Source organism: Nilaparvata lugens, chromosome 1 (assembly GCF_014356525.2).
Source record: "Nilaparvata lugens isolate BPH chromosome 1, ASM1435652v1, whole genome shotgun sequence".
Classification (NCBI taxonomy): Eukaryota; Metazoa; Arthropoda; class Insecta; order Hemiptera; family Delphacidae; genus Nilaparvata; species Nilaparvata lugens.
The window spans coordinates 39,844,104-39,869,448 of record NC_052504.1 but is presented as its reverse complement, the minus strand read 5'-3'; the positions used below and the strand labels follow the sequence as shown (position 1 = coordinate 39,869,448).

General features: G+C 34.7%; 1 protein-coding gene across 2 annotated transcripts in view; it reads right to left on the bottom strand.

Moving 5' to 3' along the window:
• LOC111052514 (esterase OVCA2) overlaps positions 1 to 25,345 on the bottom strand; it is an 84,091-nt gene that overhangs the window by 14,938 nt on the left and 43,808 nt on the right. The window contains exon 6 of one of the 2 annotated variants that reach the window (XM_039433522.1): positions 7,305 to 8,031. The exons of the other annotated variant lie outside the window; for it this stretch is intronic. Coding sequence (XP_039289456.1) covers positions 8,012 to 8,031 — 20 coding nt within the window. The 3' untranslated portion in view covers positions 7,305 to 8,011. Of the gene's footprint in view, positions 1 to 7,304; positions 8,032 to 25,345 lie in introns of those variants that run through there. 2 annotated transcript variants of the gene reach the window in all.

Below are 25,345 nucleotides of genomic sequence, written 5' to 3'. Positions count from 1 at the left end.
GCTATTTGGCACATGTTGCAGTTGATCAGCTGATTCTAGGACTGATTGAGAGAATTAAAGAAAGGCTGGTCTTCATCATTTGGCAGGTGTTGAAAAATCAAGACAAATATATTTTTTGAATCTATACTTATAAAATTCTTATCTCACTGACTCCACTGATCACGATTTCTGGAAAACTACTGGACGGATTGCAACAAAACTTGAAATATGGCTTCCTTATAAGTCCTAGGGTCTCACTAAGAAATCTTTTGGCGATATTTTGACTTAAGGGTGGTTTTTAAGGGTTTAAGGTTCGTCTTTTATATATAAATGTAAATGTAATGTGATTGTCTTTTAGCATGTATATTCTTCTTATTCCAATCTCTTAATTATAATTATTGAAATGTCCATACCATATGTTAATATAGAACTATAATCTAGATAGAGTACCTCTTCGAAACAGTTGTTAACTGGTAACCAAATTAATAATTTTGTCAAGTTGGCATTAAGTTGAGTTAACTTTCTTAGGTTGGCACCAAGTTGAAGATTAAAATGCATTTATCGCGGAAAAATTGATTGGGCACTGCTACTTCAATCAGAGCTATTCCTGAGAATATAATAATATTATTTATTTTCCACTTGATAATGGCATTATTTATAGCCGAAACATGTTGTGTTGAATAATTTTAAAAAGGGTAATCAGATTTATAAATATTAGAATACAAATATGAGAATAAATATTTTTATTTCTATTCCTGGGAGTATAGATAATTTTTATGTTTCATAAAACAAACTTTCATGACGGGAGTTCTATCAATTGATCCTATTCTATCAAGACTAATTTTGTTTGTATATCTGAGAGATCGCGTGAACAGCTTAAACAAGTTCGATGAAATTGTAATTATTCAGTATGATGAATGAAGGGTATTTTTAAAACTTTAGAAGTCTCCGTTGTGGAATCTGTGTGCAAAGAATGAGGTAATTTGGCCAGAATTCCTAAACATTAGTTGTGTTACCAAAGAAAATAGAAGGTAGCTTTCGATAAATATATTGGAGAATATACATAACAGTTCGTTGATATTCACTTGAAACTGTCAGTATACCTCATTAATAACATCAATGCTCCCCATTCAAATAATGCTGACACATTGAAGTGAATCTCACACTGATTTGTTTACATTAGATCAGATGGAGATAAGATGATAGCTACTGTTTCGATTTCAAAATTATGATTGCCATTTTTGCTTTTTATGTCAGCTGTTATTAGTTTCGATTTCAATTATGTTTGACATTTTCGCTTTTTATACCCGTTGTTATTATTATGTGAAATAAGCTCTCATTAAATGAAATCATAATCATTGAAGTCAATATTATACTAAGCGAACAATTTCTGTTTAAATATGTGTGTTTGCGGATATGTATGTATGTCTGATGGATCTCGAAAACGCCTCTAACATTTTTTTATTAAATCAGGAATAGAGTAAGTTTGCAATAAAAACATTATTTTGGAAATCTGGGAAAAATCGCTGAAACTCTTTAAGAAAGGATTGATTATTGGTCCCTCAATTAGCAGCTGATCAAAAAAAGTTTCCATACTCTGTTGAAAACGTGAGAAAGAAAGTGTGAGCAAGTGAAAAAGATTATAATAGCTGTAGTTGAGTTACCAAATTTAGCGATCTTTTTAAAACATTGCAGTATTCATGGAACATCTGGAAGAATAGGTACAGAAAGTGACCGGATGATAGCAAAATAAATTTAAAATCGATCTCTCCAAACATATGGTAGTTGAATTGATGTTTATTGTGAGGTGATAGAAATGCGACTAATTTCTTCAGCTTCTGTTTTATTGGTTCCTCTGTTGCTCTATGTTTCTACGCAGCCATGGCCTTGAGAGAGCCAGTTGTCCTGTCTGTTGATTCCTAATCCGGACCTAATACCACAAGAACCAATCAGAGAAGCCTTCCATTGAAAACACCCCTGCTCTGATTAGTTCTCATGGAATTTAATCATGATTGAAATTAAACAGGCTTTTGAGCTACTGGACCTGATATATTCATGTTTCAAAATCAGCTAAAAACCATATCGAAAAAACATAATATTCCATCACCTGGTCCTATTTCCTTTCATCCTATACTATTGAACGAGAATTTTCTGTTTATATGTTTATATGTTTGTATTTCACCGGATCTCAAAAACGGCTCTAACGATTCTCACTAAATTCAGAGCATAGTAGGTTTATAATATAAAAATTCGATTGCACTAAGTCTCATCCCTGGGAAAACTCGCTGAAGGACATTGAATGGATAATTATTATTTATCCTCGGAAAAAAGCTGATAATAATTATTTCATCATCTGTTGATGATGGAAGTGAGTGAGTGAGTTCATGTGTGTGGGACTGTGTCAAAATTATGACTCACCTGTTGAACTTTTGAAATCATTCAATCAGGTACTTAGTGCCGGTTGCAAAAAAGCTGGGTTATTTTCAATCCTGATAAACTCCAATAGATCCATCTTTTTGAAATGGTCTTCTCTGATTTGGTTCACATGAAATTAATCAGGATTAAAATTCAACCAGCTTTTGTGCAACCGGGCCTTTGTGAGGGAAATTTTTGCATTCCTCTGAGAATTAATCTCAATTTACTGTGATTAGATAGAACATTTCTGTATGAACTATGATTGATATTATAATTTCTTCTTTCCTAATAAATTTTGTATGCTTTTGTACTCTAGAGCAAAGCTCGGTCCCCGATTTAGATGTCATTACATGACACAAGACAAACCTATTGATATTTATATTAATGAATCACAAGTAAATACTAAAGTTCTCAATTTAGATAGAAATTAAATTAAGTTACATGCTAATTTACATTCAAATTTTCATCCCTAAGCTTTCGGTTTTAAGCTAAGATTAAAGAAAGAAATCATATAATGGTAGTCAATAATCAAAGTGATTGAATAAACTCTATTCAGAATTATTCAAATTAACATTAAAATGCCCACTTAAAAATACCCACTTTAATATTTATGGTAGTAAAGTTTAGGACATGAGAAATCAGCCACATTAAATATTAGACTGATTATTATGAATGGACTCTTATATTTAAATGGACTTCCATGGAAGAAAGAATCAGTGGATTGGCTGCTTTTACACTTTTGAATAAGTGAAACGAAGAGTAAAGCTGCGTTTACACCAAAGTTATTAACAAAATGTGAACATTTGATGAAAATATGTGTTAGTCAAGTTCCGTTCAATCTAATAGAATCCATAAGGATTAAGTTATGAACATTTTGTCAACAACTTTGGTGTAAACCAGCTTAAGCGATAGGCTATGCCAGAAATTCCAGAATAAGCAAGAGATCCATGGATACCAGAGTCAACCAATTCCAAATAAACTGGATTTGGAATTCTATTTTCAATTGCATCAAGCAAAAGCAAAAAAAAAAAAAAAAAAACAAAACATGATCACTGCTAATTTGATAACTGTCAACGAGAAATATTAATTGCCAATGGATAAAGTCGAGGTCGAGTCTTAAGCCCCGCACAATATTCCACAAAATTCGCTGCAATTAGTCTACTATTCTACAGAGCACTTCCAACACATCAATTAATAATTCAAATGATTAGACTCAATAATTTTCATGCAAGCTGTGGCCTAATTTCTTTATTTATTACCGATAGAGGGCAGATCATAAGATGCTCCTAGCAAATAGTAGGTCCGTGATACAAAAATTTGAGCTGAGTCCCATCTCTGAGATAACTTGAGAGGAAAAATTGATCATCCAAGTGGCAGCTTATTGAAACAGAAATTTCCATCGTTTGTTGAAAACTAAAGAGTGGAAGAGAGAAAATTAACAGCTGTGGTTATAACATTCAGCAATATAATTTGAAAACATTGCATGATTCAATAAAAATATTCCCTGATGTCAAGATGAGTGCATAAGAGCAACTGGGTGACACCATAAGGCATCGCTAATTTTTGATTGCTTTTTAAAATATGCAGTTGAATGTTTATTTCAACAGAGTTGTATGTGTTGTTCAAACTGAGGTGATAGCAACGCAACTAATCATCACACTTACTGACAACGATTTTTGGGTAACTAAGTATTATAGAAATTTATTTGAATGAAACTTGAAACGGTTCTATCATATCATAACATTTTCATCGAGGGAGAGCACCTTTTCGGATACAAAATTCTATGACAGTGACGAGACTATATTAATTTATTATTCAAGTTATATTCAGCAAGCAATTTCTGTTTGTATGATAGATCTCAAAAACGATTATAACGGCTTTGGTAGAATTCAGGTTATAAATATTTTACAAAAATAATCTGATCATTTAATTCCCGTAGCGAAGCACGGGTACCCTGCTAGTTTTATATAAATGTGTTCCTTTTTAAGAGCTTATTTCAAATTTGTTTTATATTTACAAATCTATGAAGGTTAATCTGTTCCTCGCATTATAAAATCAATATGCTTTTCCCTAAGCTACCAGAATTTATAAAAAATCCTGTAAATAATAAAATAAGCCACCTCAAGCGAATAGTCAACAAATGGATACTTAGTATGAATCGTGAGGAAATGGAGAATTATACAGAATGTTCCAGAAGTAGTATCGAACATTCTAGGGTATTGTTCCTAGATGATAGGAAATTTAGAGCGCTTTTAGAACTTTGAAACAATATATCTTAATGCGCTGTACGTCAAAAAGTGTATTTTTCGGGGACAGTATTTTATTTTCTATCCTGTAAATGTATTCGCAGTGGAAATACACTAATGTTATTGGTACAGTGTTTTAGAATATTTCCAAAGCTTTAAAATGACATCTGGTTGGAGGCTGTAAGTTCATATTCCACGGCTGGAGTGTCATCGGAAAAATAGAGAAAAGTACTGTTTGCAGCAGAAAACACACTTTTTCCACAAAATTCCTATCCCAACAATTAGAAAACCGTGTAACTCATGACTCCTTGAAGGTACAGACTTGGGAATGGTATTAATCTCTTTGTAATGATGTGTAGAAATAGAGATTATACATGATGGCAATCTCAAAAATTTTTGTCATAAAAAAACAAGATGGCGGCAAAATACGTCGATTTTCAAGAAATCGTCTGTAATTCCAATAATGTCGTAGATATCGAAACGATTCAGCCAACTAGAAGCTCCAAAATAATCATACTACAATATCCGAAGGATTTATCTAATTCCAACAACATTTACTACGGTGAATATGACTTCTCTTAGCGCTGGCGCTGGAGAACTCACTTTTCGACGTACAGCGCATTAAGATATATCATTTCAAAGTTGAAAAAGCGCTCTAAATTTCATAGATTTAAAATTTCTCTGTATCTCTTGCACAAAAAAAGTTATGATGGAATGAAATTTGAAAAAAAATAGAAAAAACGTTTTTTTGGGCTATTGAAGGTTATAACTAGAAAAATATGCGTTTTAGAGGAAAATTTTATTAAACATAATTGTAGAGGACGATTTTAAAAATATTTTTGTCTCGAAAAACGGTTGAATATCTTGAACGGTTATTGAAATACAAGCGATATAGCAAAACCCTGAAAATTTTGGCGGCCATCTTGTTTCCGAGGTGTTTGCCTGTGATTTCGACTTATCATCATCACGATCCTTATTATGCTAGACCTAATGAAGAAATTGAGACATCTTCCACGGCTGTTACTCAAAAATGACCAAGGAATGTCTTATTCATGACATTCGCGCCCGGACTATTTACTAATATTTAATTGTGCCAGGCCATTGAGCCTATCCTCACTCATCGATGTTCAGAGATAGGTTTTCAGCCTATGTAGAGCCAAGTTTATCCAAATAATTAATTCTCCCTTTAGAGCATCAAAGCATGGCAGATCCTTAGCACATATATCTAATATATTTTAGCACCATCCAAAACGATTTGTTTATAATTTTTATGGAACTTTCCTTCCTCAGGCAGAAGCAACTGAAGTTTGCCGATCTCAGCCAATTCAGTTTTAGGGAAACGGTTTCCAGCTCACTAATAAGGAAATCCAAAAGCTGTTGAAGGTGTGGAACCGCTGAGTTGACACTTGTTGCAGCAATGACAATTTCACCCCCTACATTGAAGCTGCTATAACAATGAAAGGAACACTTGGAATAGTGAAATAATACATCATTTCCAAGCGAATTCAATGCACTACAAACCTACGATAAGCATTAGATTTTATGATGCATTGTTGGAGAGTTATATCCCTGAAAGAGCAAAACATTGGATAAAAACCTGTTATTTAAACAATTACACACCTTATTCTAAAATGTTTTACAAAAAAAGGTAAAATGAGTTGGAAGGGCACTGCTCAAAAAAGTTAATACTATGTGCTCTTCTTGTGAAATTCATTTGTGTTCTTTGATTTTTTAAAGCACTCAAACTTCAACTTAGCCTCTGCATCAACGTCCTGTTTTTGAGGAGTAAAATATAATATTATAATTATCTTACTCATAATAAATTATTTGGCCTTTGCCAATTTCAATGTTCCAATATTTGGTTGCTGTGAGACCTCCATTTGGACCTCAACATTTTTCTTACAACCAATTAAAATCTAAATTTTTATTAGTAAAGATGTATGGAACCTAATTATTGTATTGTGAGCTAACACAATATGAAATTAAATAATCCAGCAGTTGTGGATAATAATAATACATCATAGATTGGCTACAAAATGTAAATCAAGTGTGACACCTAATATTAGGTCTCATGGCCTGTTATGATGTGTCTAATATTTGCTTGGCAGTCAACCTGCATGTAGACTACCATGTGTACCATTTATGTACCGCAGAGGCATTTAGCACTGGGATTTGTGCGCTAAAAATGGCGCATACTAAAGTTTTTCTTTGTGGTACAACAATGGTATAGAAAGGCTATAATACATTTTGCTGTATGAATTGAAAGCTGAGGCCTGAGATAGTAGCAATATGCTCTTAGCCAGAGCCATTAGGATATTTAAGGTCAATTCTGAAGTTTTATGAAAAATACTCTTTGGTTTTTGCCGAAATACAAATTGTTGATTCTCCTGAATATTTGCTTTGATTTTCTTATATATTTTGCATGATTAAATAGTAGTGAACTGATTAATCAGTCATTGAAAATATTTTCTAATAAACAATTGAAGATTCATCACAAATACTGTTGTGAAATTTCATCAATGTTTTCTTCTTTTAGGTTAGATTTTTTGAAAGAAGCACGCTCAGCTTTGGATTCAGTGTTGCCATTCAGGTGTTATTTTTGTCACTCTAATTTTTCCCCATTTTTATACTGTTATTATATGCCTGATAGTATTTCTTTGCATTGTTCTAGTTTTTGTCTTTTAGTTGTATTTGCACAACATTTGTACATTTTTTTGTATCCATTTCCTGCATTGTTGACACATGTCACCTTGGAAGGCTCTAGAACAATGCAGGAAATGGATACAGCATAGGACTGATGCTGTCCAATTTTGTAGCAATGACTATCTCTGGTGTTGACTTGTGTTGTTTCGGTATTTATAAGATGTTTTTAGGCAGACAGTTTTTGTCAAACTTTGTTCTTATGTATTATTATTGGTGATTTTTATCCATTGACAATTATACATATCATACACCCTTTGTATACGTAAACTTTTATTCTACTGTGAATTTGAATGTGTTGTCCTAGATGCAGTGGCGGCTCGTCCTATGTGTTCAATGGTTCATTGAACCCCCAGGATTGAACCAACTCTTATAGAATGATAAATTTGCAACTCATATAATTATATTTTTATTTTATACTCATTAAATTATATCACAACATTTTTCATCAATGTAAACTTGACGTCGATGTTTTGCGGCCGGTGCCGGAGTGGCTTGCTTGAAACAGCACCAAATGGCTTGACGAGACGGGTGGTGGTAGGAAGCAGTCGTGTTCATTCCCCAATCTGAACCAGAAAACATGGCTGGGGGAGGTAGTGGAACGGAGGAGGGGAATCGGTTTGCTAGCACGAATTTGGTTCACAATCCTGTTTGAACCAAGTTTCACGAGTTCATCCGAGAGTAGCCGAACCTAGCCGAGGCAAGTAAAGCATTCGGTAAACCTCGGAATGAATCGTGAGAATTCGTGATACAGATTTAGTATCAGATATCTTGAACATAACCAATAAATTCAAATTTGGTGGCATTGCAAAAGCGGTAAACAAGAAGTAGTCTAAGCATGATAGTTTTGAGGTTATACGGTACGGTTTTGGATATACACGGTATACAGTTGTGATAGATTTCACTGCATTTTTCGTTATATAAATTTGTTTTGCGTGTTGAAGAATATAGTAATTTCTAGTGTGTTTCGTGTATTCGTGAGTATTTCTAGTATGTCGATTTTGTTTTAGTGAGAGTGTGAATATAATTTATTGTGTTAGGTACCATTACAGCATTTTGATGAAGAAGTATGAATAAGTTTATTCATTTGTTAAAGACAAAAATTATTAATATTGAGGATAGATATAAAATGAAACATGATGTTAGACAAACTCCCGAAGTAAAAATCAAACAAGAAAAATTTAATATGAACAGGACAAAAAATCTATATTTGTAGAAAATATGCTTAATCTTTGGGGGGTAATTCCTTAAAATTATTATTGATTACCTTTACACTTGATTATGCTCAATACTCTATATCCTCTTGACCTTTCTCCCCAATATCATGAGGTTGAACCCCCAAGCTAAATGATCACGAGCCGCTACTGCCTAGATGTTGAAAATATCCTTTTAAAACCACACTGCTGTTATGCGACTGAATTTGCAATTATGTTCTATGGACTATATTTTTGGAGCTTTTAGCTCACACGGTGCCTGGTAATTTGTATAATTACTTTCCTGAATTTTCCAAGTGATTTTATATAGTTTGAATCATATTTACACTCTACAATGAACTTTAAGGTAACATGTATAGCCTACCTGTATTCAATTGAAAATATAGGTTCATGTTTCAGATTGAAACTAGCCTAACACTGTTGTGACATGAACTTTGCTATTAGCTGTTTTCATTCATCATTCACTATTCAATGTTTTGATACAAAGTGTTTGAACTGAAACCTTTTCAAGTATGAACTTTTACCAACTATTTTATACAGTTGTTTACCAGACTTTGTCACATAGGCTATCTCTGTGTAGATATTTCAGGGACATATCATTGAATTTATGGGTAATCTATTGTTTATAAAATTATCTACAATGCAATTGGTTATGCATCATTGGACTCCACCTAAGGGTCTTTTGATAACTAATTTTGATAATCGGAAAAAACGCACCGGATTAAGAGTTGTCCCTGGATAGCAATTAATTTTAGTCAGTAGAGCATCAGTCATTGTTCGTCAGCACGTACACATATGCACTTAGAATGTTTCGGTTCCGCTTCTTTTAGGATTTTGCAGGCGCATTCAAATTTTCACCGGCAAGATACCGTCCACACACTTCAACCAATTATGATCGAGTAGGACAATAAACAGCTGGGCTCCTACCAAGTTGCCGGGATAGAGTACCATTACAGCGAGAGATATGTGAGAAATTTGATTAACTATAAGTTTAGTGTCTAATTATTGTTGTAATTGGGCCATTTGTCTATCTGGACTCATATTATGTTCACATAATGTGTTGTCATATTATATTCATATTATGTTGGGTCATTTGTTCTCCATGAACTCATATTATTACTCACGGCCTGTGTGAATTTCTACATGTTTAGTGATTATCCCAACCAGTCTATCAACACAGACAAAGGTTATATGACTTCGGCCACATTCATAATATGGCTTGAACATTTCCAAAAATTTACACATCCAACAGCAGCGTGACCAGTATTGTTAACTCTTGACAACCATATTTCACATGTGAGCTTAGAAGCAATCACATATGCCAAGGAAACCACATCATCATGCTGAGTCTCCCACTGCACAGCATCCATAGGACAAAAACCCTTGACAGGAATTTCTTTAGACCTTTTAAAGCCTACTATGACACTGTGACTGACTCACGGAATGTGTCACATCCAGGACAGACCTTGAACTTAAACAATGTAGCTGGGCTTGTGAAAATTGCTTTTGAAAAAGCTGCAACTGTTGAGAGTGCTGTTGAAGGCTTCATAGCAACAGGCATTTACCACTTCAACCATCAAAAGTTTTCAGATGCATATATTTGCACCATCTGAAATGACTGAACAAGCTTATGAAATAGAAGGACTTGATTTTGAAGAACAACAATTTCTAGTTTTCAACGGAAACAACACAGATGGTACAGAAAAATGATAATGGAAATGAATTGAGCTCTCCTGCTCTTTCTGGATCATCAGCTGTTGCAGTAAGAAAGGGAAGGTGAAAAAGGGATGTTGCTTCCAGTGAAGCAACATCTTCATGCTTCAATCAGCCAATGATTTTGCCAGATGAAATCATCCCTCTTCCAAAGTGCAAGCCCCACGAAAACACTAAGGGATTGAGCTCAGTATACAACCCTTCACAAGATGCAGCTGAAGACTCTGTCATCGGAGAGAAAGAAACTTGAGGAGGAGGAAGAGAAAAAAGCCACTGAAAAGGGAAAGAAGGAATTAAACTTTTCACCACAGCCACAATCTGAGAAGAAATTGATTTATTCCAGCTCATCAAAGTCAGAAGAGGATATTTCATTGCACATAGCTCTAACTATCTGATGATGAGAACAATAATGACTGTGATGAAAAAGGATCTCCAACAGTGTTGAAGAAGGTGACTTTGTGAAGGTTCAAGGAAAAACAAGAAATTCTTTTCGTCTCTATCTGTTTAGAATTGGAAGTAAAGATAAATGTAGATAAGATGGATTTTCCTACAAACAAGTGCCAAAAACTACAAATTTCAAAGAAACATATGAAATTATCACAACCAGTAAAGAAAAGTTCTGGCAGGTTTCTCAATACTATCAGCTTTCCAGAAGAACTAGCTCATTGCACCATTTATTGAACTTTTTATTCAAATTCAGTGCCTGGATTTTGCTTATCCTATTCCTATATAATAATATTTGCTATACAATAATACAAGCACTATCGAGTGACAATTCACCTTAATGTAACTGTATGTTTCTTCAACCCATTCCAGACACTCGACGTACAGTGTACATCTTGCTCATTCAACTGACAGTTGTTGGATGACGTGGGTTGCACGTCCACCTTTTTCTGAAGCATTTCACAAATTTCCCTGCAGAGCTTGCTGGTAGTTCAAGTCGTATTCGAGTAGTATAGCATCCTCTCTATGTGCTCAGCTCATATTTGCTCAAATCAAAGCTGATATCATGATTTCAGTGGATTTTCAAACAAACTTTGGTAATCTAGGTTATGATCTAGGTTAGGTAATCTAGGCGTTTGTTTTGTAAACATGGCTGGTTCTTTGCGACAAATAAATGACAATGATTATGAACAATATGTGAATAATATTTTGTTTGACAGTGATATCGACAAAGATTTGGATAATGAACTTGAAGTTATGGAAAGAGACTCTGTCACCGGTGCTGATAGTGATTCATCAGATGATGAGCTGGCTCTGCAGGATGAAAATTGTAATGGAAATAATATTATCGTGAATTGGGACTGGGTTGAACAAGATAATCATCTACGAAATATTCCCTTCACAGGACAATCAGGAATAAACAATATTTGTGATAGAAGGTTGGGTAATAACTGTACAGAACTAGATATCTTCTCTACATTTTTGTCATATGATTTCTGGGAACTGATAGTTAGGGAAACTAATATTTATGCCGTCAACCCGGCTGACGGCTTTGGCTAAGCCTAAAGAACTTTTTTTACTTTGTCGAAAGAGAATTATGTTATTTTGAATTCATTTTTCAAATGAGGTGTTTTTGTGAACGAGTTTTCTTTTTCTCTTTTTTGTATTATCTGAATTATGTTAATAAAGTTCTATTCTATTCTGGCTCTGCTCAGTAGCTTATCTAGCTGATGTTTTTTGAGCATTTGAATGGGCTGAATCAAAGTTTGCAGGGGAAAAATGTTGACATTTTTAAAGTGGAAGATAATATTAGTGCTTTGGTGAAAAAGTACCAAATGTGGGCAACACGGGTAGAAACAAATCATTCACAAATTTCTCTACTTTGAAGCAATTCGTGGAGGCTTCTAAGGAAAATTCACCTGATCAAATAAAGAGCAAAATAGCAGAACATTTACGCTGTCATTTAGCAATCAGTTTTAGGGAATATTTTCCTTAAAATGACCCAGATGATAATTGGGTAAAAAATCCTTTCTGCTGTCAAGATATGAGTGAGATTCGTTGTCTCATGGAAAACGAACAAGATCAACTTGTGGATTTATCCAGCTGTAGTGGAATGAAAAACCAATTTGATAGTAGCTCGATTTTGTTGGGTTTTATCATATTCGAATTCGTTGTAAGGAAACCGGAAACAGAAACTAAGTCTTTCACACATGCTCCATTTTTTGTAGCCGCTCAATCTGATGCAGACACTACATGTTACATGCCTAACATGTTTGAAAATTAATGAAAAAGGAAAATAAGCCTTTGTCCCCAACTTGTTGTTGAGAGACTAGGAGCTTGAAAGGCAAGAGCTTGGTCAAGGAAGGCCAGAAAGGAAGATAAAAGATGAGTTTGAAGGAAGAATGACACAAAGCCAAGTCAATAGAAAAACTGTCATCAAAAAAAAAAAAAATCCAGAGCATGTTGAAGAAAAAGAAGGGAATGGGAGTAAGGGCTCTGGAAGACGAGGGTTCCCTTTTAGTCGCCTCTTATGACAAGCAGATGATACTATGTTGTATTCTTTTCTATGATTCAAGTACAGAGTCTACCTTGTCTGACTCTTCTGTACCCCCCAACCCAGAGGGGGCCACTATGTATACTAATACTGCAGAAATTTAGTTTTCCCCTAATTTGTTGCACAGAGCCCGGTTTTTTTTGTATTCATTGACTGGGCAATAATAACAGTGTTCTACAGACGCTTAGACAATTAGGACAAATGAAAGTTTTTGTTCTTTGAGCCAAGAAGAACATCACATTGGTGCAACAGTAATGACATCGTTTCAAATTTCCACTCAAACTACATGCATCTAGTTTGTCTAGGAGTTGTGAAAAAGATTATCCTTTTGTGGCTTAAGGGTGAACTATGATATAGATCTGTTCATAGGCAAGTACAAAACCCAAGTGACAGACTTGTTTCATTGAAAAAATTTTATTTCATCAGAGTTTACAAGGAAACCTCGGTCTCTTTTTAAAGTTAGTCGAAGTGAGCTGTTGGAAAGCCACATAGTTTTGTCAATTTCTCCTGTATAATAACAGTGTTGTAGTTTTTCCCCATTTTTGATCCTCATATATATAATGTCAAACTTCATGGCTTTAGATGTATCATTGACAATATTATTGAAATACATCATACATTCTACAGCATACCGACAAAAATGAGCAGGATCTGTATCTTCAAGGACTAATAATTGATGTGTTCCCAGTAAAGAAAAAGCGAGCACACTCAGAACATCCTAGAGAAAATTCGGGTAGCTTCAAATACCATCTTCTTGTAGGTTTCAACAGAACCGAGGTATGTTTCAAAGCATTCCTGTTAGTACTCAATGTAAGCAATGAGTAAGAAGTTAGAAGTATATGAGATTTAAAGATGTCAGGCGATACCCCAGGAGACAAGCATGGTGACCAAATTTGATTGAATCATAAGTGACAATGATACTTGTTTCAAAGTGAGGTACAGAGGGACTCTATGACTGAACTTGGGATCTATTAACGTAATTTCAATCCACCCACAGTCGAACTAGAGTGAAAGGCCTATTAACCCTTGATTACTGGAGTGAGTGGCTTGAGAAATCTCAATGCCCTAGTTTGGCACCGATGCCTACAGCTATATAGGTCTTTGTAATCTCCTAACTAATAGTATACTTCAAGACAGCGTATAAACAGCATTTTGTGTTTTCTATCGTGAGGTGCTTACTTCTACTGTATTGTGACTCCCTGGCTGATTTTTCACCCAGCCTAGTAATAGTATGAGTTTTAAAATATTGAATGAATTTGTTATGAACGTTTCTCCAACATAATCAACATGTCATTAAGACAATATTTGAGTGAAGTTGACATAGAAAATGCACTTTTTGAGAATTGTGAACCAGATGACGATTTTTTGGATGAATCTTTTATGAATGAAGTGGATATGGTTGAAGAGGAAGATGTAACTCTAGATGAACAGAAAGGAATTAAAGGAGATGACAGTGACAAGGACTCAAATATTGTTTTCAACTCTCCATCTTCAAATGAGTGGAAAAATGATATTCACCAGCCATCAACATCATCTCATGGTCATATGAGTACAAGACCAATGAAACGTGTTTGAGGAAGACCTAAATCAGGACCTCAAAATAAGAAAGATTCCTTTTAGCAACCAAATTCAGGCAACCCAAATATTTTGGGAATAACTGGGGGTCTTGTCAAGGGGAAAAATATGAAAGATAAGAATCTGCCCTATGTATGGTCAACATGTCCTCCTAAATCAACAGCCAGAACTCCTGCAAGGAATATTATCTGACAAGCACCTGGGCCAATTGGAGAAGCTAAGAATACAAGTACTGAAGAAGAATGCTGAAGACTTTTTTGAAAAGAAAATGTTGGATGAAATGATAAATTTTACAAATATTGAGATAAATATTAAAAAATCCAAGTACAAACGTGATCCAGGTTGGGTTAGTGAAATGGACAAAACTGAGCTATTATTGTTTGTTTATTGGTTAATTGTTCATCACGGGAGCCAAACAATACAATCATATACCAGCAAAATTCTTGAGGAGGAACCTTGTAAGTCAAGTTAATCCTAGTGTTGTATGTGGGAAGATTCAGATTTGTTACTAACTGCCTGAGATTTGATGAGAGAGAAACCAGATTTGACTGACAGTAAACCGACCCTTCCACTCACATCTGGTCTCTGTGGGATGAATTTATTTCTTTGTGCAAAAAAACATTATCATCCATCTTGTGAAGTGACCATTGATGAGCAGCTGCTAGCTTTTCGTGGACGATATCATTTTAGGATGTATATACCGAACAAATCAGATAAAAATGGACTCAGCTTGTTCTAATGTGTGATGCTAATTCATATTATCTCATAAATGACATACCTTATACTGGAAAGGCAAATCACAGTGGAAACAAGCAAGTAGGAGAATATTTTGTCACTGAACTTACAAAACCAAACCATGGTTATTGTTCTCATGTGAAAACGGACAACTGGTTTATTGGGATACCACTGGTAAATAAGAAGCTTCAAGATCATACCCAGGTAACAGTTAAACTTTCAACAAACATTGCCGTGGTGTTGCCTTCATTTGGAAGAACAAAATTTCCCAATTAAACTTGCCAAACGATGAGGTAGAAACAGACAATGCTTTGTTGGAATTACCAGCAGAAGAGATAGTGCCAAGTAATGAAAATAATGCTGAGGTAGAATATTTTATAGAGAGAACCAGAAAAACTGTACAGGATTCTCCAAACGCATGCAGTAGCAAACACTCAACTATACAAAATGTGAGAACTCCAGCAACAAAAATTATCAGATGTCTTATCAGGTGAAAAAGGAAGAAGAAAGCTCCTTGGAAAAAACCCCACAAAAAAAGGTTTGGGACTTTTTATTCAATGAAAACATCATTTATATGATCGTTGTTAACACAAACAATAAGCTGCAAATTATTAGAGCAGGATTGTCACTTGAAACGAAAAAGACAATTACAGAGACACAGACAAAGAAATAAATTAATGCATTTATAGGGCTATTATGTTCTTTCTTCCATGTTGGGATCAAACAATGAGAAGATCACCTCCTTGTTTTCAAAAGGCCCTTTCACTCGGGACATAATATATATTCTGCTACCATGTCAGAAAAAAGGTTTAAAATAATAGTGATGTGCCTCAGTTTTGATGACTGACTACAAGAGAAGCCCCTAAACAACATGACAAGGCAGCTGCCATATCCAAGCTTTTTGAAAGTTTTATAAAAAACAGTTGAAGTGTGTATTCACCATCTGGATATTTGACTGTTGACGAAATGCTAGTAACCTTCAAAGGAAGGTGTAGCTTACGTGTTTTTATGCCAAACAAACTAAAAAATTAATAAGCCTGTGTGATTCGAAGACTTTCTTCTTAGTAAATGCATACATATATACGGGAAAAGGCAGTGACTCTGCAGGACTGTTTGATCAAGAAAAAACTAGCCGTCCCAATGCAAGCAGTGGTCAAGGTTTGTAAGCCAGTAAATGGAGCAAGCAGAAACATAACCGCAGATAACTGGATTTCGTCTGTAGAAGTCGTTGATGAAATGCTCAAAAGAAAACTGACATACCTGGGAACTCTCATAAAGGATAAAAAGATAATCCCGGCCGAATTTTTGCAGCATCCCAACAGAAGGGTTATGTCTTCGGTCTATGGTTTCAAGGGTCAGATGACACTTCTTAGCTTTGTCCCAAGAAAAACCATGCAGTAGTCATCATATCTAGCATACACCAAACAATAGTGTCTGACGAAGTTGAAAGAAAGCTGCAAATGATTTGTGACTACAACATGAAAATGTGGAGTGGACATTCTAGATATGATGTGCACAGTGTTTAGCTCAGGAAGAAAATGTAGGCGATGGCCCCTTGCTGTATTTTATAGGCTGCTGAATAATGTAGCTTCTATGAATGCTTTTAGTATGTACATGAGCAACAAAGACACAACTAGGATGAACAGATTCAATTTCATAAAGGAATTGGAATACAATTTAATTGTCCCCCATCTCCAAAGAAGATTGTCCATGCCTAGTCTTCAGCGAATCTTGAAAGAACATATTATTATGAGAACCCTTGGAGACAACATACCTGAAGCAGGTGATGACACAACTGATGCTGTCCCTCATTCAAGAAGAGGAAAACAGCATATAAGTGTGTGAAGTGTGTCACGGCTATATGCCTAGAATGCAGTTGTAAGGTTTGCCTTGAACATGCAAAGGACGTTGTAAAGTAAGGAAGAATATGATGTAGGCCACAGAGGACAAACCATGTCAGAATACATGTGATATATTATATAGATTGATATATATATATATAATATATATATATATATATATATATATATATATATATATATATATATATATCAATCTATATAATATCATATCAATATCTATATCTATATCATTATATATATCAATCTATATAATATATCACATGTATTCTGACATGGTTTGTCCTCTGTGGCCTACATCATATTCTTATATATATATATTCTGTCAATATATAGATTGACAGAAATATGAATTATGAATTGGTGGCAAGTCTATCAGAAACTGAACCAGAAGGTGAAAATAACAGCCAAATAGCTGACGGTTTGGAAGCTCTACAGCAACCTCATACATCTATCGAACCTGAACTCTCTGATGAAACATGTGATGGTCAGCCCTTTTTTGTTATTAGTTTTATTCAATTTTGCCTGATAATTTTCATTACATTTTGTTCCAATTAATTGTAGGACAATAAAACTCACAAATAACAGTTATTATTTAAATTGAAATTCATAATAGGCCTACATCTTATGAAGCTATTAGCCTGCTCTGATTTCTATTCATCAAAATCACTGCCGCCAGCCTGAACGACTATTAATTAGTTTTAATAATTGCATATAGAATAAATTGGTTATTTATCCCTTCCTTAACCACATTTTAGTTCAATAATTAACACTAAGGTGACGGCACACCTAGATTTGTAACACCTTATCAAGACTCTATTTCTTCTTTAATTTTAATTATTATGTTTCTTATAATGTTTGCTTTCTCAATAATAATTATCATCTTAGTTTTCTTATTCGCTTACTTGATAATTTCAATGGTTCTATCGTCCATGTCGTTTTTGGAACTATGTTAGGCCTATACTGGAGAAAAATAATATCTATAAGTATTTCTCTCCTGTATAGGGCTACTTGTAATATAAATATAAAGAAAAATAAAAATCTCAGTACACTTTTTGAAATATTTTATCACAACATGTTTCGGACATTGATGCCATTTTCAAGGGCTCAAGGGAAAACCAACATAGTCCAAAAAATGGCAAACTGTGTTAATGTTGGCAACCATTACTTTTTCGGATGTAGTTTGACATGATGAAGCATACAGGGGAACAAACAACTCCTTTCTTTGTTTTTAGCAGTTGAAAGATAAGTACTACAGTGGAAGAAACAACTCTGTCCAGTTGAAACTGGTGAATAAACAACTCAGTCCAACCCACGTGGCTCTGACGCATGCACAGTAATGCACCATGTATAGTGTATTGCTGTTTGAAGAAACGTTTGGTTGCGTTTGCGGTTACGGTACGTGCTTTATTTACGTGTATTGTTTACGAATTGTTAGTGGATTGTTATTATTAGGAATCTTGTAAGAGTCAATGGTGTAGCGGCTATAAATTTTGCAATTGCATGTGTGGACGCTGAGTGTACACCAGACTGATTGATTCACTACAAGATTCAATACAAGGTCGGAATCGCGGGAGGCCTAAATGCTCGCTCACCCTTGATTCTTCTATGACATATTGTATAGTGATGAAATTTTTATAAGTTGTAGCGATCGCTAAACACTGATACGGATGCCTTAAAATTATTACCTGTGAAGAATGAGCATACAAAATCATACAGGTCGAGCAAAAATCCCGATGTAGATATTTACGGGACTGCGTCTCTAATAAGTTCTGAAGGATTAAAATACGGTATTGGACCAAATATCGTTCAGAATATACTTCGAGAACAGAGTCTTGTCGGGTTTTAAGCTCTATTGTAGGAATTTATATTATCTATGGCTGCATCTGCTGTACTTGATGTGTTCGCTCCAAAGTCGAGGTAGGTAACAGATAAAAGCTGATATTGAGCAGGTAAGGACAAGAATAAATATCTCGATCTGACCCCACTCGCTACATCCCTTAGACCTGTTCCTATCCAGCTTAATCCAATTATTCCAATGACCGTATTCAATCGTTTCTTGATGTATAGACGTATCAGACACAATAATTGACAGGCTTAAGAAATAATCGAACTCAGAAAGCGAATAACAAAACTGAAATATATTATAATAAAATATGTTATACATACAGTGCAGGTTCAGAATTGATTCACAGGTTGATAATAATTTAGCATTAACAGAATAGTAAAAATTTCTTGTGCTTGCATGATCACCATGCGTGATTCAACAGAATTTTTACAATTGATAAAATGAACAGTTTGAAAAAATAGTGAAAAAAATTGAATTATAAATATTTTAAAATTGCTCGGGGTCGTGGTTCTGGCAGCGGAGGATAGCTAATCAACTACAAGTCTTATAAATTCAATAGGAATAAGTTCTAGGCTCTAATAACTAAAAGCGCTTGTCGGGGCCAATACTTTACCGAAGAAAATTTATGTTCTGCACTGAAAACATCATTTATATGATCGTTGTTAACACAAACAATAAGCTGCAAATTATTAGAGCAGGATTGTCACTTGAAACGAAAAAGACAATTACAGAGACACGGACAAAGAAAGAAATTAATGCATTTATAGGGCTATTATGTTCTTTCTTCCATGTTGGGATCAAACAATGAGAAGATCACCTCCTTGTTTTCAAAAGGCCCTTTCACTCGGGACATAATATATATTCTGCTACCATGTCAGAAAAAAGGTTTAAAATAATAGTGATGTGCCTCAGTTTTGATGACTGACTACAAGAGAAGCCCCTAAACGACATGACAAGGCAGCTGCCATATCCAAGCTTTTTGAAAGTTTTATAAAAAACAGTTGAAGTGTGTATTCACCATCTGGATATTTGACTGTTGACGAAATGCTAGTAACCTTCAAAGGAAGGTGTAGCTTTCGTGTTTTTATGCCAAACAAACCAAAAAATTAATAAGCCTGTGTGATTCGGATACTTCCTTCTTAGTAAATGCATACATATATACGGGAAAAGGCAGTGACTCTGCAGGACTGTCTGATCAAGAAAAAACTAGCCGTCCCAATGCAAGCAGTGGTCAAGGTTTGTAATCCAGTAAATGGAGCAAGCAGAAACATAACTGCAGATAACTGGATTTCGTCTGTAGAAGTCGTTGATGAAATGCTCAAAAGAAAACTGACATACCTGGGAACTCTCATAAAGGATAAAAAGATAATCCCGGCCGAATTTTTGCAGCATCCCAACAGAAGGGTTATGTCTTCGGTCTATGGTTTCAAGGGTCAGATGACACTTCTTAGCTTTGTCCCGAGAAAAACCATGCAGTAGTCATCATATCTAGCATACACCAAACAATAGTGTCTGACGAAGTTGAAAGAAAGCTGCAAATGATTTGTGACTACAACACGAAAATGTGGAGTGGACATTCTAGATATGATGTGCACAGTGTTTAGCTCAGGAAGAAAATGTAGGCGATGGCCCCTTGCTGTATTTTATAGGCTGCTGAATAATGTAGCTTCTATGAATGCTTTTAGTATGTACATGAGCAACAAAGACACAACTAGGATGAACAGATTCAATTTCATAAAGGAATTGGAATACAATTTAATTGTCCCCCATCTCCAAAGAAGATTGTCCATGCCTAGTCTTCAGCGAATCTTGAAAGAACATATTATTATGAGAACCCTTGGAGACAACATACCTGAAGCAGGTGATGACACAACTGATGCTGTCCCTCATTCAAGAAGAGGAAAACAGCATATAAGTGTGTGAAGTGTGTCACGGCTATATGCCTAGAATGCAGTTGTAAGGTTTGCCTCAAACATGCAAAGGACGTTGTAAAGTAAGGAAGAATATGATGTAAGCCACAGAGGACAAACCATGTCAGAATACATGTGATATATTATATAGATTGACAGAATATATATATATATATATATATATATATATATTATATATATATATATTATATATATATATATATTATATATATATATATAATATATATATATATAATATATATATATATATCAATCTATATAATATATCACATGTATTCTGACATGGTTTGTCCTCTGTGGCCTACATCATATTCTTATATATATATATATATATAGATTGACAGAATATATATATATATTCTGTCAATATATAGATTGACAGAAATATGAATTATGAATTGGTGGCAAATCTATCAGAAACTGAACCAGAAGGTGAAAATAACAGCCAAATAGCTGACGGTTTGGAAGCTCTACAGCAACCTCATACATCTATCGAACCTGAACTCTCTGATGAAACATGTGATGGTCAGCCCTTTTTTGTTATTAGTTTTATTCTATTTTGCCTGATAATTTTCATTACATTTTGTTCCAATTAATTGTAGGACAATAAAACTCACAAATAACAGTTATTATTTAAATTGAAATTCATAATAGGCCTACATCTTATGAAGCTATTAGCCTGCTCTGATTTCTATTCATCAAAATCACTGCCGCCAGCCTGAACGACTATTAATTAGTTTTAATAATTGCATATAGAATAAATTGGTTATTTATCCCTTCCTTAACCACATTTTAGTTCAATAATTAACACTAAGGTGACGGCACACCTAGATTTGTAACACCTTATCAAGACTCTATTTCTTCTTTAATTTTAATTATTATGTTTCTTATAATGTTTGCTTTCTCAATAATAATTATCATCTTAGTTTTCTTATTCGCTTACTTGATAATTTCAATGGTTCTATCGTCCATGTCGTTTTTGGAACTATGTTAGGCCTATACTGGAGACAAAATAATATCTATAAGTATTTCTCTCCTGTATAGGGCTACTTGTAATATAAATATAAAGAAAAATAAAAATCTCAGTACACTTTTTGAAATATTTTATCACAACATGTTTCGGACATTGATGCCATTTTCAAGGGCTCAAGGGAAAAACCAACATAGTCCAAAAAATGGCAAACTGTGTTAATGTTGGCAACCATTACTTTTTCGGATGTAGTTTGACATGATGAAGCATACAGGGGAACAAACAACTCCTTTCTTTGTTTTTAGCAGTTGAAAGATATGTACTACAGTGGAAGAAACAACTCAGTCCAGTTGAAACTGGTGAATAAACAACTCAGTCCAACCCACGTGGCTCTGACGCATGCGCAGTAATGCACCATGTATAGTGTATTGCTGTTTGAAGAAACGTTTGGTTGCGTTTGCGGTTACGGTACGTGCTTTATTTACGTGTATTGTTTACGAATTGTTAGTGGATTGTTATTATTAGTGGATTGTTAACGCAATGGATAGTGATAGTGATGAAAATGTGTGTGTAAGTGAAGTTAATTCATCCAAAAAACGCAAAATAACTGGCAGAGTAACTGATGTTGCTAAGAAGCTTCGTGTTTGTTCGTTTGAAACCGGAGAAGACTGTCGATGTAAACGATTTGAGTGCTTCAAAAACATATCACCTGCAGAGAGAAAAAACTTGATCAAACAGTTCAATGACATTGGTTGTGAGGGGGTCAAAATAGTTATTTAGCTGGACTCATATCAATACATCCAGTTCTTCAAAGAAGGTCCAGAAAAGATGAATGTGAAGCAAGATTTAATGACAGCTCTTATTCATATAAAGTAAGAGTAGTTCGAGAAGGCTCTGGTGTTGAAGTCCCTGTGTGTTTTAAAGGTTTTCAATCATTGTTTGGAGTTAAGCCTTTCAGATTACATACAATAAAGAGGTCTCTAATTACAACCCGGCAAACCACCTAAAGATAACCGAGGGAGACATTCCAATCGACCACACAAACTTACAGAAAAGACACGTGAAGCAATCATGACTTCTTTCAGCTCTTTAAAAGGACGCCAAGCCCACTACAGCTTGAAGGACTCAAAAAAAGTTTATTTGCCAGAACATTTAAACCTCAAAGACTTGCTCGGGATGTTTCTTAGTACAAATCCGGGAATAGAAATATCATATGAGACATTTCGGCAGATATTTGTGTCCAAATTCAACATATCTTTTGATTACCCTCGGACAGACACTTGTTGTTTTTGTGATGATCAAAATGTGAAAATTAAAGAAGTTGACAGGGAATTATCAGCTGCAGAAAATAATGTTGAAGAAAAATGAAAACTGGAAGATAAGAAGAAGAAACTAGTTACTGAGAGAACATTACACCTGAAGAAAGCTGAGTGGTTCTATAGATTGAAGAAGAAAGCAAAAGAAGAAGCTAGAAAATCTGTAGAAGTTGAAGCCATAGCCATTGATTTCGGAAAAAAACCTACGTACTCCAAACATATTGAAAGTGAGGTTCTACTTCAGACGGCAATTGATATAATATATTTTTAATGTACATATTTTGAGCAGTAGTGAATCCATCATGTACACTTATGATGAGACTATTGGGAGAAAAGGATCTGACTTAAGGATCTGATCTTGCTTCTGTCTTAAGTCATTATATAGACAACTATTTGGACAAAGCAGTTAAGAAGCTGTATATATTTGCTGACTCTTGTGGTGGTCAAAATAAAAATCACACCATTATGAAATTCCTCCACTATATCACAAGCAAAAAAGGTTTGGATATTATAAGTCTTACTTTCCCAGTTCGCGGCCACTCCTACATGGAAAACGACAAAAACATGGGACTCATCCCGAAGACGGCAAAGGCAGAGACACCAGATGCATGGAGGATAATACTTGAGGGGGCCAGAGTGAAACCAAGTCCTTTCACAGTTGTGTCTTGTCAACAAAATTTTTTCAAGAAGTGGGGTGAGTTTTTAACTGTTAAAACTATAAGAAAAAGTTCTCATTTGCTGTAAGACCAGTCAAACAGCTCAGGTTTATTAGAGAAAAATATGTGACTTTTGAGCATAGAAACACCTACAATGGCGCTTTTTACACATCGGTAGTAAAAAAAATGACAAGGATATAGAAAAGGATGAGCTCCAACGCAGAAAGAAGAACGAACCTCCTCTGCCAAATATGACTGAACCAGATCAACTGTATCACGGTACTTTACGGTTGAACAAGGAGAAGTGTGATGATCTCAAAGTACTCATGAAGTTCTATGAGGAGCCAGGCTCCAGAGAATATTACGAAAAACTTCTGGCTACCAATGATACTGCTGTGGGTGCTGATTATCTACACAATGAATGACTCCTAGTGGAAAGCCCAAATTCATTACTATAATAATAAATTTGTTCCTGATATTCTTATCTATAGACAAACGTTCTTATCGGATTTCTATCATACATTTTCTTTTACTATTATTTTTTTGCTAGGGATGATGCCCACATTAGCTCTAGGCTTGTGCATAGGAAGGATGAGAGATGAATGGACCTACAACTTTAGGTGGGTTCCGAACCATTGGGAAGCGATTTGAGCTCATAAATTCAATTGTATTTAAGCTCATGAATTTATTGTATTATATCCAGGGGAATAAACAACTGAGTCCGGTACAAGGTTTTAAAAAAAAATATTTTGAAAAAACGGATTTTATTACAATAAAAATTATTTCATAATGCGACAAGGAAAACAATCAACAAGCCTGATGACACTTAATTGAAATGTATCAGAAAATTCACTTCTACACTACAGCATTTTCAATCTTTGTTTTCACTCTCCTGAAAAAAAAAGGATTTAGTGACTATGTTGGTTTTTCCCCTGCACCCTTCTTGTAAATCATTAATAATTAACAAAAATCAACATAATTCATTTTTATTTATACATTATTTTAATTTAAGTTGTTAGGTCACAAACACTATGGACTGCTTTCGGATGGGTGACCAGAATGTGACCAAGGCGAGTGGAACCTACCCTACTGGTAGCTCCCCACAAGAAAGCCATAAGCATATTTTTATTTAAGTTGTGCATAATATTGTACTGAAATGGCATTTGCTGAAAAAACCCCTCAGGTTAAGCAGGACCTAACATTGTAATCATTCATTTCCAATATAATTGATTGATTGGCTACCTCAAACTTTACATTTATGTTTCTTGTCTGTTACAGAAACTACAAGCAAAAAGAGGAGTCGGAAACGAGTACGAAATTCTTCACAATGGCAAAGAAACATCAAGAAAGCAAAATGCAATCGTGGTGAGCAGTACATTAATGGTTCCGGACAGATAGTGGAAGCTAGGACATTAAAACAGCCATGTGGAGAAAAGTGCAGGCAAAAATGTACAAGCAGAATTACTGAAGGAGAACGAGAATCAATTTTGAAAAGTTTTTGGGGTTTAGGAGACATTTCACGGCAGCGAAATTTCATTGTGAAAAATATGACTGAGATTGTTCCGAAATATCAATATAAAAAAACTGAAACTGGAAGGAATAATAATTATGCATTCTATTTGAAGGTTGACAGACAAAGGAAGAAGCTTTGTAAATTATTTTTCCTATCAACATTCAGCATAAGAGACCA